The sequence below is a fragment of the Gymnoscopelus microlampas genome, assembly GCF_963454915.1.
Source record: "Gymnoscopelus microlampas genome assembly, chromosome: 12".
Taxonomy (NCBI): domain Eukaryota; kingdom Metazoa; phylum Chordata; class Actinopteri; order Myctophiformes; family Myctophidae; genus Gymnoscopelus; species Gymnoscopelus microlampas.
Genome location: NC_139949.1, coordinates 44,516,936 through 44,539,004, shown reverse-complemented (window position 1 = coordinate 44,539,004; position 22,069 = coordinate 44,516,936). Strand labels below are relative to the sequence as shown.

Sequence of the window (22,069 nt, the reverse complement as noted above, 5' to 3'; positions counted from 1 at the left end):
AGGAGGCAAGACGCACACTTTAATGCATGATTGTGTAGTGCCCCGGACAAGACCCAACCACAACAGCTCTGCCAATCGGGCTCAGCTCTTTTGGCACGGTACAGTACGTGGTTTGCCGAGTGGGAGATTGGGGTTAAAAATAGTGATTCCCAGCTCGGCGCGACCTCTTTCAGAAAAGTGCACACAACCAAAGTAGCAGTTCCATAAAGCACTTTGCCATCATCAATTTGTGTACAACACTTTGTTAACAGATTCACTTAACGCCCTGCCTCCTAAAGATGCATTGTCCAATTTGCACTAGCTGCCTCTTTAACAGCTTGAACTCTATGGCAGAACAACAATTTTCTTTTCCAACCTCTGCTGGGGGAAGAGGAAATTCTTCATGACATCATCAAGCTCTTCCAGCGCCAGCTGAGCGTGGAGCACTGTGATGTCATCGCGGTCCGACCGCACCACCCACTTCAGTGCTCGGTACAGATCCAAGAGAACATCACTGAGAACCTGGGTGGTTCTGTCGCCGAGGCCTCGGATGAGCAGGGTGATAACGTGGACAGCAGCTCTCCTCACCTCTGCCTCCTTCTCTGTCTTGATCAGTGAAGTCAGACAGCAGCTCAGCTCCTGAACTAGTGGTCCCAGGGCATAGTTCAGCCTCTGACACAGTTCTCCCAGATTGGACAGACAGCTGGCTCGAACCGTCTGGTCCCTGTCCCTGGTCCCCTGCAGGAACACTCCGATCAGTGGACGTCCCACGTGTGGTGCCAGCTCCCCCATTGCCCTGCTAGCCCTCATGAGGACCTCTCCTACTTTGAGTCGTGTTTCCAGAGAGTGCTCCTTGTCAGAGGAGGGGAGGGATGGGCCATGCTGGAAGGCTTCCAGAAGATTCTGCAGGATCCTGTCAGGAAAGGAGTCAGCCAACACAGCCAAGCCTTGGATGGCAGACAGGTACACAAACGAGTCTTCATGCTCCAGGTTTTCCAAATAGATCATGAGGACTTTCTCCTGGGCCTGGACAGCCTCCAGGTCCCCCTCTTGCACCATCCGTGTTAGTGCCCTGAGGGCCAGTGCTCTGGTTGGCACGTCAGGGTCACACGCCTCCCGCAACAAATCAGAAAAGGCCCTGGTGGAAGTGACAGGGTCACCGGTGCCAGTCATCTCAACTCTTGTCTGACATCTTTCTGGTGCAAATCCTCTGGGGGGATTAGTGTGTCTTATCCACCCAGGACTGAGTGGGTCCATCTGGGTTGGAGCGCTATCTGCAGCCTGAGAGTTCCCAGCAGCAGAATTGGCTTGAGTTCTTCTGACAGGGTCTTTGGAGCACTGTGCAGCTTGTCGGACATTCTCCGGCTTGTAGGCACCGTGCGTGGCAATCACGGCTCGTAGGCTGGACGCCAGCTCCTGAATGACGACATCAGGGTGTTTCTGGGAGAGGTCCTCCAGTGGTGGGAGAAGTCTCTTCATGGAGGCATAATCCTCAGCACCGAGCTGGGGACCAGAAAGCAGTGTGGCCACCAGACCCATACCCATGCTGAGAGTCTGGCTCTCTACCGTCCTCTCAGTGGCAGCAGAAGGGAACCGGTCCAGATCAACACAGCCCCTCTGAAGCAGGGAGACAATGAAGTCCACCATTTGTGTGGCTTTCCTCAGCAGTAGGGTATGTGGCAGTGTGTCACAGACCACAGCCAACACCTGTAGCAGGGACAGCCTTTGACCACTTCCCGCATTACGCAGTGACAGGTGCTGCTCCACCTCCAGAAGTGTCATGGCCGACACGTCCACTTCCTGTGCCTGTTGCTCATCCTCCTCTGCTGTCCAGCTGGTCAATTCCTGCAGCAGCTCCAGGAAGAAATCTCCAGGCAGGTCACTGTCCTTGAGCTCAGCCAATAGGTGCATCAGACAATCCAGCCTCCACTGTTCCTCTGACAGATGCTCATACAATGCATCGTCTTCATCACTGATGGTCTCTCTGAGTGTCAGCTTGGCCCCTCCCTCACTTCCTAGAGTGAAGTGGAGCCCTGGGGGCACACAATACGTCTGCCCCCGCAGGCCAGAGAGCTGCCTCACGGCAGACAGTGCATCAGAGTGCTCAGCGTGATCCATGTACCACAGCAAGATCTCTTGACAGGGGCCGCGTAGGTGGGAGACATTTTGCTTAGTGAAACAGAACAGTGTGAAGAAAACAGGAAGCACTTCCTCTAATGCCTTCAACATAGGACACGATGGACTGTTCCCTACAACCCAGATCTTGTACACACCCTCCACACAGCATGACAGCTCCAATTCATCAATGGTACCCTGAGAATCACTAGTGGGGGTGGTACAGCGCTGGAGAGGACTAAGGAGAGGAGTTAGGAGGTACTGTTGGGCAAACTGTTGCTTGTCCTCCACCATGATGTCCACCACCCTAGTGGCCACCCGCTGGAACTGCAAGCCAGTGAGCTTGTCCTTCAAGTATAGCAGATCTAAAATCTGAGGGCAGATCTGTCTGTAGTAGCTGTCTGATGACACAGACTGCTGAGGGCAAGCTGCTAAGATTCTGGCCACACTGTCACATTTACTCCAGTCTGAGTCGCCACCTGGGCCTCCCTCTAGGATGGCTCTGACCACAGCCTGGACCCCATTAGGCTGCATCAGCCGGTCAGACAACAGCTGACCACACAGACGTCTCAGCCAAGGGGGAGCTACTCCCGTACTAGCCCTACAACTGGTGCCACTGGAACCAACTGATGGGACTGGTTGTTTTTGCCCGCCTTGGAGGATCAGTAGTTCCTTGATAACAATAGGCTGGTAGACTTTACCAAGAAGGCTTTGGAGGGCCTCCCTGCACGTTTTGCGCTCTTCAATACTAAGCACATTCTCTTTTTCACCACTGCCACTGTCTGACCAGTGCGGACAGTGACCCAGCTGACATAGAGCTGCCATAACATCCCTGAGGTGCCGTGTGAAAACGGGTGTGGCAAGGGATGACAGATCCGCCAACTGCAGCAGGACACTTGTGGTGGTCAAAAGGCGACGTTCCATTGCTGGCACCACATCACCATTGACTAACTTTTCCAGCATCGCCCCAAAAGCAGATCTGTAGCCAAGCGGCATGCCCACCCCTGATGCCAAGTAGGGGCTGAGCCCCAGTGAGACTGCAAACTGGAGCGTTGCACTAAGAGTCTTTTGATGGATTACACTGAGAACATCTGGAGGTAAGGGTGGCGCCATCTCTGGGGTGCGCAGCCTTTCTGCCGAGGCTGCAGTGTTTCTATTGAAGAGCACCAACTGGACCGAGAGGTGTCTGGCTAACGTAAGAAGCAGGAGGAGACACTCTTGAACAAAATTCCATATAGTGTCTTCTGTGTCACCAGAGAACCACTTTGCCTCAGCCATAACCTCCTCCCTTAGCTTCCTTACTTCTTCAAGGCCCTTCTCACGTTGCAGCTGTTCCAACAACAGAGCTCGGTTGGCCCGTAGCGCTCCCACAAGTGCCTCCTGCTGTGAGGACGTAGCGTCACACACAGAGGCCTCAAGAGGTTTCATCAGGACATTTAATGCAGAGAGAATAGCCGAAGTCATCTTGCATAATACTTTTGATGTGAAACCCGGATAATTATTTAGACAATTACATCTCCGAAAAATGTAAACGCAATTTAGTGCAAACTAAGCATGCTAATAATAATTGCACATGTTGCTGGAATTATTATCTCCACGTATGTCAACGTATACGTCATGCCGCATCATCGCCTACACCAGCCGAAGCATGCATCCGGTAGAAAAGTACTAGCCTCACTAAGAGTGGCAGTGGCCGTTGCTTAGATACAGGTATTTATGCATGCCGAGTTCTATATTTCTGTATTTATATTTGTAAACATTGACAGTGCCTCTCATCCAATCATAATGCAGGGTTAGAAATAACGCTGATGTCACGCCACCAACATAAAAGCTTGTGCAGCTTGCCATTTTAACATTGTTCATTGTAGGTTATTTAATACAATCTGATTAAAGTCAACTCTGCATTGTGCACTGTCACCAGTATTCCTGCACAGATGGCAACAACAAAGGTTCCGGAGGTCCGTGACATCACACGGATTGAAAGAATAGGTGCACATTCTCACATTCGTGGCCTTGGTTTGGATGATGCTTTGGAGGCAAGACAGGTGTCTCAGGGGATGGTTGGCCAGTTAGCCTCCCGTCGGGCAGCTGGCATCATCCTGGAGATGATCAAAGACGGCCACATTGCTGGCAGAGCTGTGCTGATTGCTGGCCAACCTGGCACAGGAAAGACTGCCATCGCCATGGGTATTGCCCAGTCTCTTGGCCCCGATACCCCATTCACAGCGATGGCTGGTAGTGAAATCTTCTCCTTGGAGATGAGCAAGACGGAGGCACTCAGCCAAGCTTTTAGAAAAGCCATTGGAGTGAGGATAAAGGAGGAGACTGAGATAATCGAAGGAGAGGTAGTGGAGATCCAGATTGATCGGCCAGCCACTGGAACAGGTGCCAAGTTGGGCAAGCTGACCCTAAAGACGACCGATATGGAGACCATCTACGACTTGGGCAACAAGATGATTGAGGGCCTCACTAAGGAGAAGATTCAGGCTGGAGATGTCATCACCATTGACAAAGCCACCGGCAAGATCAGCAAGCTGGGGCGTTCCTTCACCCGAGCCCTAGACTATGACGCAATGGGTTCTCAGACACAGTTTGTCCAGTGTCCACAGGGTGAGCTTCAGAAGAGGAAGGAGGTGGTCCATACGGTGACCCTCCATGAGGTGGACGTCATCAACAGCCGCACACAGGGCTTCCTCGCCCTCTTCTCTGGTGACACCGGAGAGATCAAGGCTGAAGTCCGTGAGCAGATCAATGCTAAGGTGTCCCAGTGGAGGGAAGAAGGCAAGGCGGAGATCATTCCAGGAGTGTTATTTATAGACGAGGTCCACATGTTGGACATGGAGTGCTTCTCCTTCCTGAACCGTGCTCTGGAGAGTGACCTTTCCCCCGTGCTCATCGTGGCCACCAACAGAGGCATCACTCGTATCCGTGGCACAAACTACCAGAGCGCTCACGGCATCCCCATGGACCTGCTAGACCGTCTGCTCATCATCGCCACCTCCCCGTACACGGAGAAAGAGACTCGAGAAATACTCAAGATCCGCTGTGAGGAGGAGGACGTGGAGCTGAGTGAAGAGGCCCTCCAAGAACTGACAAGTACAGGGATGAGGACGTCGCTGCGCTATGCCATCCAGTTGATCAGCACTGCGGGACTGGTGTGTCGCAAACGCAGGGGGACACAGGTGCAGTTGGAGGACATCCAGAGAGTTAAACACCTGTTCCTGGATGAGTCTAGATCTTCTGAGTACATGAAAGAGTATGAAAAAGACTTCCTCTTCAATGAAACACAAGCAACAGAAATGGACACTTCAAAATGTCTTTGAAGTGTTCATGTTGCTGCCACTGGTTCTTCATGGCTGGGAGTCTGTTCAGAACTGAACGGTGAATTTGTCTAATTTAAATCAGTCATTCTTAATTTAGTTTGTACGATATATATATGTATTTTTATTCCCACAGGACACTTTCTTAATTTCAAAAGCTCTGTTTGATTCATTCATTAAACTTTGGACTTAATCACTGGCAATCTATCTTTGAGGCCTTGTGGCTGGAAAAAAAAGTGGTTTATTTTTTAACAGAGACTGTGCCTCCGGACCTTCTTACCCCTAGAACAGCGGTTCTCAAAGTGGGGTCCAGGGACCCTCAGAGTTCCTTGAGGGGGTCCAAATGGACCTTAACAGACCTTAACTCTGAGAGTTATGGGGGTCCTTGAAATACAAAAATCACACCCTGTGTGAAGAGAGTGGTGCCTTTGATGAGCCCCGTGTCGTATTGATGTTGTCATCAATGTTTGTTTATTGGACATACGGACGGACACACAGACAAAGTCAGATATAGGAGTGGTTGGCACCACTCAAAAATAAGAATAGTTTTCACTATAGGGCTGGGGTTTTGAACCAGTGATCCCATGACCACTAGTTGTTGTCCATGAAGGTGGTCCCTAAACAATAATGTAGTAAAGTAATTTTTGGTTTTGTTTTTTTGTTTTTGTTTTGTATTCATTGTTTGCAACTTGTAAGTAAGTAAGTAAGATACATTCTATTTATAAAGCACATTTCGAAACAATGTTACACAGTGTTTAAATCAATTCTAGCCTTAATGGGCAGCCAGTGAAGTGCAGCAAATACCGGTGTTATATGTGCTCTACGATTGGTGTTGGTGAGAATTCTGGCAGCAGCATTCTGTGCTATAGTTGTAGTCGGCCCAGATACATGCCGAGTCAGATTTAGTGATTGAGTGATAATAATAAACTCATTAGCTAAGTTGTCGGAGGGATTGTCAATATGAAAGTTAAAGTCTCCAGTCAGGACCAAGTTATCAACTTTCATAACAACAGAGGATAGATATTCTGAACATTCTGTTCTGCCTGGTGGGCGATAGCACAATAAAAGGATTAGCAGATCGAATCCTAAGCAGGAGTGCTTCAAATGTATTAAAATTATCAGTGACAACAGAGCGGCAAGCAAACTGTTTAGAAAATACAGCCGCTAAACCACCTGCACGGCCAGACATCCATAGGAGCATTAATAATAAATACTGCAGGCAGCGGGACAAATCAAGGTAATGAGACTTTAAAAAGGGAACCAGGAGACCTGGTACTGCCAGACCCCTAGTGGTTGAAATCTGAATGGCCGGACTTCGCATGACGTGTGTGCAGAGGAAAAGAGGGACAGACCGACTGACCGACCGACCGACAAAGCCTCATGTAGGCCGACCCCCTGGGTCTGGCAAAAAGTCCCTTAAAATGAAGGGCTTGTTACAGGCTGACCTGGCATTAATTAAGGCCATTAAATGGAACAGACTTAATGGGAGGAGCTATAGGTAGGCAGGGAATGTGAGCGAGCTTTGATGGAGTGACTGTGCGAAGGGTGATGTTGTTGAGTGAAGAGTGTCTGGTCCTGATAAGAACCGGGATGGACAGAGGGCAAAAGAGGATGGAAACAGCAAGTCCAAAGGGAGATGCTCATGATTATTGCAAGGTGAAACTACTGTGGTGGGATCATGCTGTGGTGCATGTCACTTAGAGCTAAAGGTAACGTGCTGAATGTAGTGAGTGATTAGTAGTTTGGTGCCTTTTGGATTAAGGTGCAGGCCATCTCGTTTAAGTGATTACTGGTCAAAATCGCTGATGAAGCCTGCCCCTATGGCCTGACAGAAGGCTTTTTGCCATTCATGCAGGCTCCAAAGTCTACTAAAGAGTTCAGGACTCTTTGAGGACTCTTATTTGTCTATGAATAATCAACTGAAATTGTATCTGTATAGGGAACATGGAAAGTGAGGACCATGAACCATGTCTGCTGGTGAGAAGACAAAATGACACAGGACATGAGTGGGTGAAAGCTGTGTCAATCTCTCGGCTGAAAGACGTTGGCAGGTCAAGTTTACTGTCACTGGTGCAAACGAGTGGGTGAAATTATTGATTGTACAAGTTCTCAATGTTTTGCAATACTTGTGTTGTATTCACTTGCTTTAATGATGTTTAAGAATTTAAGGCTTTTAAAATAATTATTTATTTTGTTCAAGTATTTTATTTTGTATATTAAACTCTCAATAGGCTATTTTTGCAGATTTTGACCTGCTAATCTATAGCTACTTTCATTTATAACAAATGCCATATTTTTTTGTGTGCAAATGATAGTGTTTCTTCTACATTATTCTACATTGTGTTTATGCTTACATGTTTTTCAAAGTGTGTGAGCAAATAAATGAATACATCTTCATTTAATTTTTTTGGAAGAAACTTTGCTTCCGTTTGTTCATAAAATGTCATAAGCCTTGTATGAATGATGTTTTGGACCAAAGTGTGTCAGATCTCTGCTTGTATTTTCAGTTCAATCAATACGTTTATTCTCACACTGATGTTATGTAAACTCCTTCAACATATCTTATGCCACCCTAGCTCTGGTCCATAGCGTAGGAGAACTCCTTCTAACGCTATGGACCAGAGCTTATGCCACCCAAGAATAGTGTCATGCATTTAAAATTGTTTGACAGTCTATACAAACAACTCTTTGACATTCTACTTTACTGACATGGTCAGTATGTCAGTATTGTGTGTGTACCATGTTTGTGATGACTACTTTCTTAACCTGGTTAGGATTTAATTGTGAAAATGTTAAATAGTGGATCCAAACCTGGGACCATGTGTTTATAAAACGCTGACATCTCTCTCATGCTATAGAAGCATGGGAGATGTTAAGGATATTTGAATACTTAGCCTGATAGTTTTTATATGTGAGTGAAAAGGTGAGTGAAAAGGTCAACCACCTTGTGTTTATGAAACAGCAATTCACCACAGGGGCATGGGAGAAGTTTGTGACAATTAAATACCATCCACACACACACACACACACACACACACACACACACACACACACACACACACACACACACACACAGAGTTGTGTCACATAATGTTGTTTGGGACAGATTGACACCCGATGAGTCTAATTCTAAGAGGCCATATCCCTATGGCTAAAAACCACTAACACTGGAGATGCCTGTTAAATAGTCTCGCGTTACCAGGCTGTTGCCTCCCACAATTTTCAAATGTTTCCGGTCATACAGTCTGGGACTCGGAAGCTCTGATCATGCTTAGAATACAAACCGGATGTGGAGCCTCCTCTCCATTTCCGTTTCGTCTTTACAGTCGCGCAAATTTATCCTAATTCAAATACAAATCATCTAAGTATATTTAGCTTGCTGCGTAGCAGAAATGGAAATTAAAAAGTAAAGTGTAAAGATATTTTATAAGATATTTTCGTTAACGGAAGTGCCAGTTTCCTCTCTCGGATTTTGGGAGTTGTAATTCCAGACTCTATATAGCATTCAGAGATTGTGGAATAGTTGTCTGGCAACGCGAGACTACCTGTTAAATGACAGTTGACAGGATCAGTTGCAAATTAGTCCAGTAATTTGCGCAATGTTATCATTCTAGGATTAACATGGCTATGTACTGCAATGTAAGTGGATGTTGCTGACATTACAACTTAACGACATCTATTCATTTCAGACAATTGAAAATATTAAACCAAAGCCAGTGTTGTTCCATAAAAACAATTTTATTAATTGAAACCGTTTTGAATCTCTGACCCCGAGTCAAATCCAGGTCATTCAATGAAGAGGTCGGGGAGCAAAATTCGCAGATGTCAACTAAAGGCCAGTCCACACTAATGCAACTAGTCGCAACTCCTTGCAACAAAACCGCTCCACGGCCAGTCCACACCAATGCAACTCCTTGCAACTGCCATTGGGGATAATGGCTGCAAGGAGTTGCGTTGGTGTGGACCGGCCTTTAGAGAGAGTGGTCAGTCAAAACAGCGGTTCTCAAAGTGGGGTCCAGGGATCCACAGGACTCCTTGAGGGGGTTCCAAATGGACCCTTGAAGGTCTGTAAAACTGAGAGTGTACAAATGGAACCAAATTGACCCTTGTGCTTGTGCATGGATTAAAGCAAAATAAAATCTCACGACTGCAAATGTTTTCATGACGAAGTCCTAATGTGCAATTTGTGAAACAGTATGAAAGGAGGACCTCTACACTAGCACGGATTACTAAACAATTAACACAATATGCACAATTATGATGTTTTAGTAATACTGTTCCTGCCGTTCAACGTACTGCCAACCAGGTGAGGAAATCACAGATTGAAGCTTTAACCTTTGCTTTTAAGTGACATATTCGAGACTATTAAGATTTTATGGAAGATGCTTCTGAACATAGTGCTAGTTTGACCACTTCAAATGCTCTAATCTTAAAATAATAACCGAAAATAGCCTATCAACAAGCTCTCAATGTGTCGCAGACACATTGAGAGCTTGTAGATCGGCTATTTTCGCTGCGCAACATGCTTTCATAGAAGACATGCTGGCTTCTATGGAATCCAAATGTGACCAGTCTTCTCGCTTGTGCCCATTCTTCAGGAAAACAAAAAAACTCACGAAAATATTTTTTTTTATCCAAAATGAGTTAATAGCCCAGTCAGACTCACATACTAGAGTATGTCTGACATAAATGTCAGAGCTTACATCGACATGGAAATATGAAATAAATGCATACACATGTAGCTAAGACCTACGGTCATTCAATGACTGAAATCAGTCGTGGCGGCTGAGAACTTGAATCCACGCATTTGGTTCCATTTGTACACTCTCAAGAGTTATTATGGGGGTCGTTGTAATTAAAATGTTTGAGAACCATTGACTCAAAGCAAGTGTGGCAGTGGGGTGTGGTTTTGTTGTCGGCTGCAAGGGCCAACAACAAAACCTTTCCGGGGAGAGACCTTGCACCCGACAACCAACCACACTTTCCCACGAACAGCATGTTGAGCTTGAGAAGGGAGAGGGTGGGGGTCAATCAAGTCCTAACATTGGTCATCCACAGCGGCTGCCAGCACGGTGTCCAGTGCAGTCTGTGCGTCTTTGATCTGCAGTCGTAGTCGCTCCTTCATAGCTTCGTTCTGGGCCTTTTTCAGCAAGTCCTGCATGTCCCTGATACAGGCCCGGTAGCCCGGCGTGTTGTGGAGCACGCGGATGGCTCTGTCGCCGGTGCACACCAGGAAGCGTCCGTTAATGTCAAAGCGCAGGTCGGTGATCTCCTCGCTGTGGACGCTGCAGAGCTCCTCTTCGAGCTGGCCGCTGGTGCCGTTGTACATGGCCACGTTGCAGCCGTTGCTGATGGCCACGACGCGGCCGTCGGGGGACAGCGCCACCCGGCTGCCTTCGGAGGAGCTGCAGGGCACCGTGTTCAGCACGTACGGGTCCTGCTGCTTCTTGTACTCGACGTTGGTGTTCCACAGTTTCCACGTGCCGTCTTTAGACACGGTGGCCATTCTAGGAGGGGGGGGGGGGGGGGGGGGGGGAGACAATGGAAAGCAACTTCACAAACTTGAAATGGTTTCCAAATATGACAGCAGTCTAGCTGTAGATGTATTGCGTCTAAAAATGTCCACTGGAAGCAGGAATATTTCCAAAATGAGTAGGCGATATCCCTGGAATTATGCTGTCAATTCTTTTTTCATTAAACTGACCAAATAACTACAGAGAAAACACTATACATTCATGGATTAGTAAAGATTACAGTGAGGATTCACTCTCATCACAAAGGACAGGGTTTTACCATAACAAATTATTGTTTCATGGGTAGCGTTTCATGTGGAATAAAACAGTAATCTACCGTATATGAACATATAGCTGCTGGTTGAGGCAGAACAGACGTTGCTGGCACGCCGACATTGGCTTTAAGATTTTTGGTCTATGTTGAAACAATTCACTGTTGAGCCTTTTGAAATCGTGTGTGTAAAAGGGGTTCATCCTAAGACTCCATCAGATCCAGTGTTATGGTAAATCAACAAGTCACACTTAAGCAGTGGTGGAAAGTATCTAAGTACATGTACTTAAGTACTGTACTTAAGTACAATTTTGAGGTATTTGTACTTTACTTGAGTATTTCCAATTTCCAATACTTTTACTTCTACTCCACTACATCTCAGAGGCAAATATTGTACTTTTACTCCACTACAACTATTTGAAAACTTTAGTTACTAGTTACTTTTCAGATATAAACTATGATAATGAAACATACAGTAACCACTTTAGCCCTATTTTATACATAGGCTATTTGAAAACAGCAGATCTACAAGCTCACAACGCGTCGCATCGCGACGCGTTGTGAGCTTGTAGATTGGCTATTTTCAAATATTTAGTACTTTTACTTTTGGTACTTTAAGTACATTTTGATGCCAATACTTTTGTACTTTTACTCAAGTCAATTTTTAATTTTGGATTTTTACTTGTAACAGAGTATTTTTATATTGCAGTATTGGTACTTTTACTTAAGTACAGAATTTGAGTACTTTTTCCACCACTGCACTTAAGTTTTGAACCACCAAAGACATTCTAACGTTTGCTCAACTCAGTAGCACCGTTTCCTGATTTTGGACCCAAATCCCACTGTTCTAATGCGAGATCATACGTTGTTGCAAGACCATTCCTTTTTTTTTATTATAATTGTAAAAATAAAAAATACATAAAATAAAACAGCCGATCTACAAGCTTGTAGATCTGCTATTTTCACTACACTTCTGTGCGACACTCTTGTATGATGAAGGACATTCATTTATGAAGAACCATAAAAAGTTGAAACATGGAGATACAAGGTTTCTGCCCTAAAGCAATATACGATGGACGATATACAGTATGGAAGTGCCTGTGACGTAATGAAACGACGCGTACGCCGGATGACTTCGCGGCTGTAAACATCAGCATTTTGTGGAAGAAATACACAGGGTACATAGAGAGGGGTACATAGGGTAGTTAATTCTTCCCCATACTATGATCTCATATCAGAATAATGGGATATAGGTTCAAAATGGGTGACGTTTCCCGTTTAAGCGCGTAAGGCCGTACCTGTGTGAGTCATTGGAGAAGGCAAAGCAGTGAACCCCGGCTGAATGGCCCTTCAGGTCGAAGGCTCGTGCCACCTCTTTGAACTCGCCGCTCTTCCCAAAGCACACTTCCCACACCTTCACGTCAGGAGTGAATCCACAGGAGGCGACAAACCTGAGGAAGCCGAAAGGCAACACGCATGACATGAGAAATAAACAACTGGACCTTTAATCATTAAACCATTAAGACCGAGAAACGCATCCATGACATTTTTAGATTTATTTGGCTATTTTTTTTTAAATCGTGAAAATGTGGGCAAATCTTAGAATTTTTGTTTTTTAAAGCGAACATTTGTACAAATGTTTCCAAAAAATATATGCATTCAAAGATTTGCACAAATGCTCAAGATTTTTTTTAAATAGCAGATCTACAAGCTCATAGCGCAGCACCGAGTGCAGCTTGTAGATCTGCTATTTTTGAATAGTCAAAGTATAAAATATGGATAAAGTGGTTACACAGATACGCTCCCGGTTTGAATGGGTTAACATGGAGCTGATGGGCTCCTGTTGCCATTCTGACGCTGGTACAGTACTTCCAATTAGGGCTGGGAAACGTATCAATATTGTATTGATATCGTGATATGAGACTAGATATCGTCTGGGGTTTTTCGGTTTGTTGTAATATTGTGAAATGGAAGTGTTGTCTTTTCCTGGTTGTAATCCCGTAAGCCAGTTTTATACTTTTTATTTTAAAGGCAAAAATAGTCAGAAATAGCTAAAATAGCAGATCTACAAGCACACAATGTGTCGCATCGTGACAGGTTGCGATGAGCAACGTCTTGTGAGCTTGCAGATCACCTTAATGTTGGTTATTATAAAAGGCTATAAAAAACAACAGTAAAGGTTGTTACACACCGGCGAATATGGCGAATATACGCAAAATTCGGACTCGTTCCGAATAATTAAAAGACGCTTTTTCGCTTCGCTTTTTCGCTTTTTTGCTCCATGTACGGAGCCATTGACTTTATAAGGTTTAAAAAAAAAACGCATTATTCGCACGAAAAAATCGCCCCGGTGTGTAACAACCTTTAGGATTGGCAACTTTAGCTGCCAGTCTCACTTTATTAAGTGTCCCCAGTAGTACAACATTGTGCATAATATCAATGGTTCCTACGTTTAAATTCCAATCTATAATCTATCGTCATGCAGCCGCCTCCACACTCAAGCCTCTGGACTCAAGTTTACCACTCAGCTCTGAGGTTTATTACTGGTGACAGCTACAACACTCATCACTGTGCCCTGTACAGTATGATAAGGTAGGCTGGTCTTCTCTGACTGAGAGGCGCAATAATCATTTGCACCTCTTTATTTATAAAGCCCTGGTTGGAAAAATACCACCTTATATTTCATCCATGCTACGTCTGAAACGTAGTCACATTCCAACTCGCTCCAGCGATTGGCTAGTCCTTCTGGTTCCTTTTGCCAGTTCGGAACTGGGAAAGACTGCTTTCAGCTTTGGTGCACGTGATTCTTGGAACCTCTTGCAACAAGAGCTGAAATTGAATACCCTAGCTAGCATGTATTGGCCATTTTAGGAACTTATATAATAACCGTGCATTACCTGTATGCAACTGTTTTAACTGATTGCTGTCAACATGCAGCTGTTCTAACTGTTTGTTATCAACATTATCGTTTTACTTGTTGTTCTTATTATTGTTATTTATATGTGTGTAATCTCAGCATCATTGTAAATGAGGGTCTCCCTCAATGATCTCTCCGAGAATCTTAAAGGGGCTACACCATGAATTTAAAAAATAATAATAATATTTAATATCATATTGTTTATGTCAAACCTCAAACGTTTTTCAAAAGGTTTGAGCCTCAGATATACTCATTCCAACTAACTTCTCTCTGGCTTATAAAGCACTTTCACCTGCAATACCACATTGTCCTGTTTGGCACGGGGCGCTATTGAGCCAGTTTGTATGCATGTTATCTCCTGGTTCTGTGTGGAAAAAGTAAAAAAAAATAATAAGAAAAAAATAAGAAAAATATTTCTTTTTTTTTAAAGATTTTTTTTTCTTTTCTTTTTTGGTTGGAACTTAAAAACGGGAGGAATTGTTCAGGCTAGTGACATCACTAGCCCGAACAATTCAGTTTGGCCTGTCTTTAGACCAATTTACAGAAAACCCCAGATTTGCTGTGAAAGCCTGAGTGTTCAAACTGGGGTATTTTTGAGGATAGAAGAGAGGTAGGGGAGACCAAAAACACACAAAAAAGAAGAAAAAGTTAAAATTCATGGTGTAGCCCCTATAAATAAAAGGTTGAATGAATGAATCCACAGTGGGGAAATTCAGTTGTCAAATCTTGCATTTATACCATCATGTTGTGCCTTTTATTAGAATCACAAGGTATCAGCTAAGGCACCGGCACCGTTTGAAAAGTACCGGTTTAGCAACAGTATCAGATAAAACCCAAAAGATACTCAACCCTAATTATAACAGAGCTTGTTTGGAGTCTTCATGTGGTCTTGATGGTGACCTATAACCTTTGTAATTATTCTGTTCACTTATTTGCTATGAACAAAAAGTCCCACACACTGCTCCTGCTCAGCTAGCCTCTTTTATTCGAATTGACAGACGTTTCCGTCCCACCGGACCTTCATCGAGTGTGTCTTGATGAAGGTCCAGTGAAGGTCCCAAACGCCTGTCAAAAGAGAATATTATTTCATGTTTGCTTCAGTTTTCACCGTCCAACGCACCTGCATCCAAAAGAAGTGGATGTGCGAATACTTACTTTACACACTTATTTGTTATAAAATATGAATAAACCAGAGTTAATGATATACTTTGCACAACAAACTGACCTTCCACACGGCGAGATGGCAGCGTATGAGTTGTTCATCTGGTTGGTGTTGATGGTGGCCAGTACATCCCCTTTAAGGTCCCAGATGTAGATGGTGGTATCAGTGGAGGCGCTCATGATGAACTTGCCTGAGGGACAGGAGACATCATCATCAACTGTTTACAACTATTTAAATTATTAAAAAGGTAGGGTAAGTGATATTTTGGGGTTAAAACAAAAGGTTTTTCGTTAAAAGGTTAAAGCACTATATTGTGATAGTATAGTATATATATAGTATAGTATAGTATAGTATAGTATAGTATAGTATAGTATAGTATAGTATATATATATATAAACACACACACACACAGTTAACTCAAATCTTTGCTTCTGGGAGTCCCTGGAACAAAATATTGTGAGATGGGGGTCCGTGGCTAAATACATATCATTTTGGGGGTCACGAAAAAGAAAATTGCAGATCTACAAGCTCGTAGTGCGGCACTCGGTGCCGCGCTATGGGCTTGTGTATCTGCTATTTTTGAATAGCCAAAGTATAAACTAATGGTTAAAGTGCGTTCCCGGTTGTAATGGGTTAATCAAAGTCAAATAATCTCACAAGCACATTGACATTAGATTCAAACTGGATTTTCTTTCAATAAATTCTCTTTTATACCCGTCTCAGCAATGCCAATGTTGAGGATGCTGGTCTTGTGCTTCAGAGGGAAATCGTCAGGAGCAGCTTTGAAGAAGAAGGAACCATCTTCCTTCTTGAGCATCTTGAAGACTCGAATGGTGTCACCGTTGGCCAGCCATGTAATAAAGGCCCTGCATTTAGTGATAAGGAGACAAGATCAATGACGACAAGATAAACCAGATATGACTGAAACTAGATGGTCGTTGAAAATGATTGCATTTTGTTGATCATCAGGCACTGGTGACCTAACTGTAGTACTGTACTCATTAAAACCGGGAAAGCATCCGTGTTATTTTAGATTTTAACGTTGGCTATTCAAAAATATTTTAGAAAAATCATGAACATTTGTGCAAATCTTTGAATATATATATATATTTAAAGCATTTGTTTTTGCTCAAATCTTTACTTCTGGGGGTCCCTGGAACAAAATATTTTGAGATGGGGGTCCGCGGCCAAATAGATATTATACACATACACACACATTTTGGGAGTCCTTGATATGAAAAAGTTTGAGAACCACAGATATAGCATAAGTTTTTCAGAAAACTGCTAGGATTTATTAGACATTTTTAGAATCGGCCTCAGGTCTTAATGGGTTAATCTGATGAAGGTGTCACCCACAGGTCTACTCTCTGGTAACCTCGGTCCCAGCCTCACTCATCTGCGAAAAGAAGAGCCTGGTCACGACCTAAAGCAGCGAGTGTCTAGGAAGTCCTGAGTGGACAGGATTTCCGTTTCCCCCGGAAACTATTTTTTTTGACCAATCACAACACTCGTTTCATTCACGGAGAATGTTAGCAGATTTGTAAAGCATCAACGTCATTTCCTTGGGCGGTACTTCCGCCAAATTCAACTATTTCCGGTTGTCAACTTCCTAGACAACCAACATCCCAGGTCTTGCCCAGGGTGACTCTCTGGAATGATGACACTTAACCACTTAAACCGTCAATACTTAGTAAACTTGACCTTTCACACTGTTGCTCTTTTTTTCCTTCTACACCAAACCTCTTTGCCAAAAATAACAGATCTACAAGAGCTTGTAGATCGGCAATTTTTGGCTAAAGGTTTCCTCAGAATAGGGATGCTAGGGTTCAAGTAGTTCCAAGTAAAAAATAAGTTCCAATCACACAAAGATTTGGCGGCCCCCCTGTAGTAACTCTGAGGGGTCCCGGACGCCCTGCTGAAGACCCCCGGCTTAAAGCCTTGAAATCATAGAGATTTTTTTTGGTTTGTGTCGGTTTGTGAACATGGTGAACGAAGAATGTAAAAACGAAGAGAATACTGGGGTCCAAGATGAACAGCAGCAAAACTCTTGTCAAAAATGTGTTCATAAACAACACAGCTCTGAGTACAACAGCTCTCAGGAGTATAATCCAAGTGTCCTGTATCTGGTCTGTGTCCTCTCTGGGAAAAAAACAGTCTCACACACAAGCGAGGAGCGGGCCTGGGCCTGCACGAGAACTCAGCTCGCGCAGCACACAAGCATGAGCACGTTCATAAAATGCGGTGTTTTTGGAAGTCATGCAGACTACACACATGTACTCAACTCTGAAAGCTGCTGTTGTTTTATAAACAGATTAATGATAAGAGTTTTAACTGTTAATCTTGGACCTGTTTTCTTTAATTAATCAAAAAATCCCTTCGTTTTTGGATTTTTCACTCACCGTGAAGCAATGCAACATACAACCAACATCCTCCATGAATTCAAGGCTCCAAGGCGTGAGTAATTAGCCCGACACTCAGCCTGAATTTTCATTTCGTTTCACTCCATTATTCAGCCTGAAAGCCCTCTCAGTGCAGCAGCGATTGGTTCATACTGGATTATCCTGATTGGGCCGGGCCGTCGGTTAGATTTTCAACCGAGAAAACCCTGCCTTTCTACAGCGTCACCAGACCCTGAATGCGAGGCTAGCGATTCAGGGACTGGAGCCAGGCTAGCGAGTAAATAGGAAAAAAAAAACATTTTGTTCCTTTAACACAGGGGTCTTCAACAGGGGGTCCGGGACCCCTAGGGGGTCCTCAGAGCTACAATAAGGGGTCCGCCAAATCTTTGCGTGATAGGATTTCGTTTTTTTTACATTAACCACTTGAACCCTAGAATTCCTTTTCTGAGGGGAACATTAGCCAAAAATAGCAGATCTACAAGCTCTCAACGCCTCACGCTGCGAGGCGTTGAGAGCTTGTCTTTTGGCAAAGAGGCTATAGGTGTAGAGGGAAAAAAGAGCAGACTAAGTAAAAAATAATAATCTGTAACACAATTTTATACAATATAGAGTAGGGGGTCCCTGCTTCATCGCTCTCTCAGCTAGGGGGTCCTTGGCCTGAAAACGTTGAAGACCCTGCTTTAACACCATTCTAATCTCTCAGGTCTTTGGTTAGCAGTGTGTGAGTTCAGTGTGACATGGGGCAGGGTCAACAAATACATTATCTTGTGAATCTGGACGGACTGAGTTTACTTTATACATAACCATGGGTGGAGTGGGGTTATACTTTGTACATCATTCTGTACATAGTCTTTGTTTTCATTGAAATGTGGAGTATAGTATAGGGCTGTCACAATTACAAATTTAAGTTGACGATTAATTGTCACTCAAATAATTGCGATTAACGATTTCATTGTGTTTTTGGCATTGAACATATGAATAAAAGATTAATTTCTGTTTCCCTTTAGGCTTCATAATAAAAAAATTACCCACCGCAGATATGACAAATAAGTTAAATATACGAAGAAATGAATGACCTTTAATAATTGTATACATGTAAAAATAGCAGAAATTGTGACACGTTTTAAGCTTATAGATCTGCTATTTCTGCTTTTTTTTTATATTTGAAAAGAAAAAAAATCAACATGGAAACGATAATGACCATTATGCAAAAAATAATTGCGATTATCTCAAATAATTGCGATTAGACGATCATGTAATAATTGTGACAGGCCTAGTATAGAATGTGCTTGAATGCAACGTGTAGGCGTGTTTGTGAGGAGACCTGGAGTCTGGGCTGAAGCGGACCAGCGTGGCATGGTCCAGCTCTACGTTGGCTCTGAGACACTTGTGTTCTCTGTCCAGGAAGTCCTTGGTGCTCCAGATCCTGATGGTACGGTCATCAGAACACGAGGCCAGATACTTCCCATTGCTGCTGAAGTCCAGGCACGTCACGTTGCCACTGTGGCCCTAGGAAACACAGACACACACACACACACACACACACACACACACACACACACTAGAGATGTACCGATACCATTTTCTCCTTCCCAATACCTATTCTGATACCAACAACTTGAGTATCGGTCGATACCGAGTACCGATCCCAGTGTGTAATTTAAACAAATCTAGGACAGTGGTTCTCAAATGGACCCTTACGGGTCCATTTGGTTCCATTTGTACACTCTCAAGAGTTATAGGGGTCCTTGAAATTAAAACGTTTGAGAACCACTGATCTAGGCATAAATAAAAATGCCATTAATAAAGTGCAGCTATAAGTTAGTAAAATAATAATAATAAATAGTACAGTAAGAGTATAAAACAGATATCAACTGAAGCATTCAAAATATTTCTGTAAATGACATCGCATTGTGTGATAAATTGCGAGGTATCGGATTGGCATACTCGCCGATACCGTTACGAGCATTTTAGGCAGCTTTTCCAACACTGGTATCGGTATCGGAACAACTCTAACACCCACGCATTTAATTAGTGGCTTTTATCATCGCCGGTGTGAACGCAGCATTAGTTCAGCTCGATAAGGTTTTCTTCCATTCTGTACTAAAGGTCAAGGTGCAATGTTGTATTCCAGACTACCTTCAAGGCGGCAGCCAGCAGAGGATGGCTAAAGGTGTGTTGTTGGGGTCTTTCTTTACGGGGCTTCTGCTTTTCCTGTTTCACTTTCTTGGGGGCGGGGGACTTTTTGGCGCTCTCTTCAGCTGCAGGAGAACATGATAACATAGTAAACAAACAATGCATGGCAACAGTACGTTGTGAGACTAAGGCGAAAACATCGAGGGTATTACTATTGCATAGCTGTGGCACTAGCAAAACGAAATAAAGCTGGTCCTAATGCAGGGGTCTTCAACAGGGGGTCCTCAGAGTTACTACAGGGGGTCCGCCAAATCTTTGTGATATATATATATATATATATATATCATATACCACTTGAACCCTAGCATCCCTTTTCTGAGGAGAACTTTGGCCAAAAAATAGCAGATCTACAAGCTCACAACGCCTCGCGCTGCGAGGCGTTGTGAGCTTTTAGATCGGCTATTTTTGGCAAAGAGTTATAGGTGTAGAGGGAAAAAAGAGCAGCAAAAGTTTATCTGAAACACACTTTTATACAATATAGAGGGGGGGGGGGGTCCCTGCTTCATCTCTCTCTCAGCTAGGGGGTCCTTGGCCTGAAAAGGTTGAAGACCCCTGTCCTAATGCATATCAAATTGGGGGTTCTTCTTCTTCCTTGAAACTGCTTGAGAATGACTGAAATGACAGCTGGTATCACTTAAGTTGCATGGAGGACGTTATGTAATGATTATCTTGGATCAGATTAACCTTTTCTGGATCAGCCGGCCCACTTGAAAATCTTCGGCTGCCATGTTAAGTGGTCAGATGGGTGGGCCGCATGCATTTTCAGAGCACGTTTATTTTAATGATCAATCAATCTATTGATCATTGATCAATGACACTAACATAGTGAAAACTCATTTGTCAAGAAAAGAAAGAATACCACGAGTGTTTTGCCAATTATTAGGGGGCCGACTTGCAACATTCTCACGGCCCACCAGTGGCCCCGGCCCCACAGGTTGAGAATCACCACAATTAGACACCCACAGTTACCACCACGTAACGACGTAAGTAAGTAATGTCCAAGGTAGGAAGTAAAAACCATGAATGGCCCTCAGTGCAGTCACCACCACCGTTATGCACTAGCCTATCATCCTGGTACACAATGGGTTACCTGTTCTTAATATGAAACAGAATGACAGCAAACGCTACCATATAAAGATACACTTGACACTGTCGTACTATGGAGTATAAATAAATGATACCCTGGTGGCATGACGTTCCTTCAGCTCTAGCATTGATACAACAGTCTTGGGTGATCTTCAAAATGGTGTTTGCACTTTCTCCCTTTTTGGTCCCTACATCTACTTAAACGTTCAGATTTCAAATATAAAGTGCTTATCCCATGGCTACGGATGTTACAATTCTGTACGGGCCCTCGGAGGTACCCGAGTATTCGGTATTGTTCAATAAAAAGCAATTTCATCCGATCGGTGGCCATTTTCTCACAAAGTTGCAATGTATCAAGAGTGCAATACACCTGCCAATCGATAGGGTCCCGTAGTTGAAAGCATATGGAGAAAATGGCCACCGATCGTTTTAAAATGCTTTGTATTGAACAATACGGGAGATAAGGGTCTTTCTGAGGGACCATACAGAATTGTAACATCCATGGCCATGGGGTAAGCTCTTTATATTTGAAATCTGAACGTTTATGTAGATGTACGGACGCAAAATGGAGAAAGTGCAAACACTATGTTGAAGATCATCCAAGACGATCATGACAGATGACCGTCTTGTGATCCAAGGCTACTTCAGCTCTTACCCGTCGCTGTGTCAGCTGCCATCTGTAGTGTCTCTTCCTTCTGCCTGCCCACCACCGTGGTGGCCACCAGGATGACCAGAGCTCCTATGACGATGGTCAGTGTGAGGAGGGCCACTATCTCCATCATGTTGCACAAGTTGTTTTACTGTGTGCCACGTCGGTGTTTAAATGCTTGATGCTAACACTGCTAGCCTTTTGCAGCAGCCTAGCCTAGCTCCCATGGATGTGAAGTGAACAACTCTACTGCGCGTGCGCATGGTGCGTGTGAGAAAGGAAACTTGTGATTGGCCGTCGTGTAGCAGCTGTTAAAGAAACTCCACTACCCAGAAGACAACACTGCAACGGTGGGCAAGACTAGCCTGGTAAACCCTCCCTCCAGAAATCTCATCTCCATTTGATTTCTGGAGTGAGGGTTTACCAGGCTAGGGCAAGACCACTTTGGTAGAGGTTTGGGTT

At 44.0% G+C, this 22,069-nt stretch overlaps 3 protein-coding genes across 3 annotated transcripts; 1 reads left to right on the top strand and 2 right to left on the bottom strand.

Moving 5' to 3' along the window:
- Positions 1 to 324: 324 nt before the first annotated feature.
- LOC311057371 (transport and Golgi organization protein 6 homolog) lies at positions 325 to 3,522 on the bottom strand (the record flags this gene model as incomplete). Its single annotated transcript, XM_084074327.1, has 1 exon — positions 325 to 3,522. The coding sequence occupies one exon, from the start codon at positions 3,520 to 3,522 to the stop codon at positions 325 to 327; it is 3,198 nt and encodes a 1,065-aa protein (XP_083930453.1).
- A 506-nt stretch (positions 3,523 to 4,028) lies between these two features.
- On the top strand, positions 4,029 to 5,417 carry LOC311057370 (ruvB-like 2; the record flags this gene model as incomplete). Its single annotated transcript, XM_084074326.1, has 1 exon — positions 4,029 to 5,417. The coding sequence occupies one exon, from the start codon at positions 4,029 to 4,031 to the stop codon at positions 5,415 to 5,417; it is 1,389 nt and encodes a 462-aa protein (XP_083930452.1).
- A 3,716-nt stretch (positions 5,418 to 9,133) lies between these two features.
- tbl2 (transducin beta like 2) lies at positions 9,134 to 21,838 on the bottom strand. Its single transcript, XM_084073220.1, has 7 exons — positions 21,614 to 21,838; positions 19,816 to 19,937; positions 19,001 to 19,185; positions 15,992 to 16,143; positions 15,341 to 15,467; positions 12,497 to 12,649; positions 9,134 to 10,921 (listed from the first exon to the last, which is right to left on the bottom strand). Exons 1-7 carry the CDS (start codon positions 21,738 to 21,740, stop codon positions 10,453 to 10,455), a joined length of 1,335 nt encoding a protein of 444 aa, XP_083929346.1. The 5' UTR covers positions 21,741 to 21,838; the 3' UTR covers positions 9,134 to 10,452.
- Between the last annotated feature and the right edge of the window lie 231 nt (positions 21,839 to 22,069).

Excerpts from the sequence above, each read along its gene's own strand:
- tbl2 (XM_084073220.1), bottom strand. The coding sequence starts at position 21,740 with ATGATGGAGATAGTGGCCCTCCTCACACTGACCATCGTCATAGGAGCT. Across the intron at positions 19,186-19,815 it reads TGCTGGCTGCCGCCTTGAAG|GGCCACAGTGGCAACGTGAC; the intron begins GTAGTCTGGAAT and ends TGTGTTTCCTAG. Across the intron at positions 12,650-15,340 it reads GCCATCTCGCCGTGTGGAAG|GTTTGTCGCCTCCTGTGGAT; the intron begins GTCAGTTTGTTG and ends CGGCTTCCTCAG.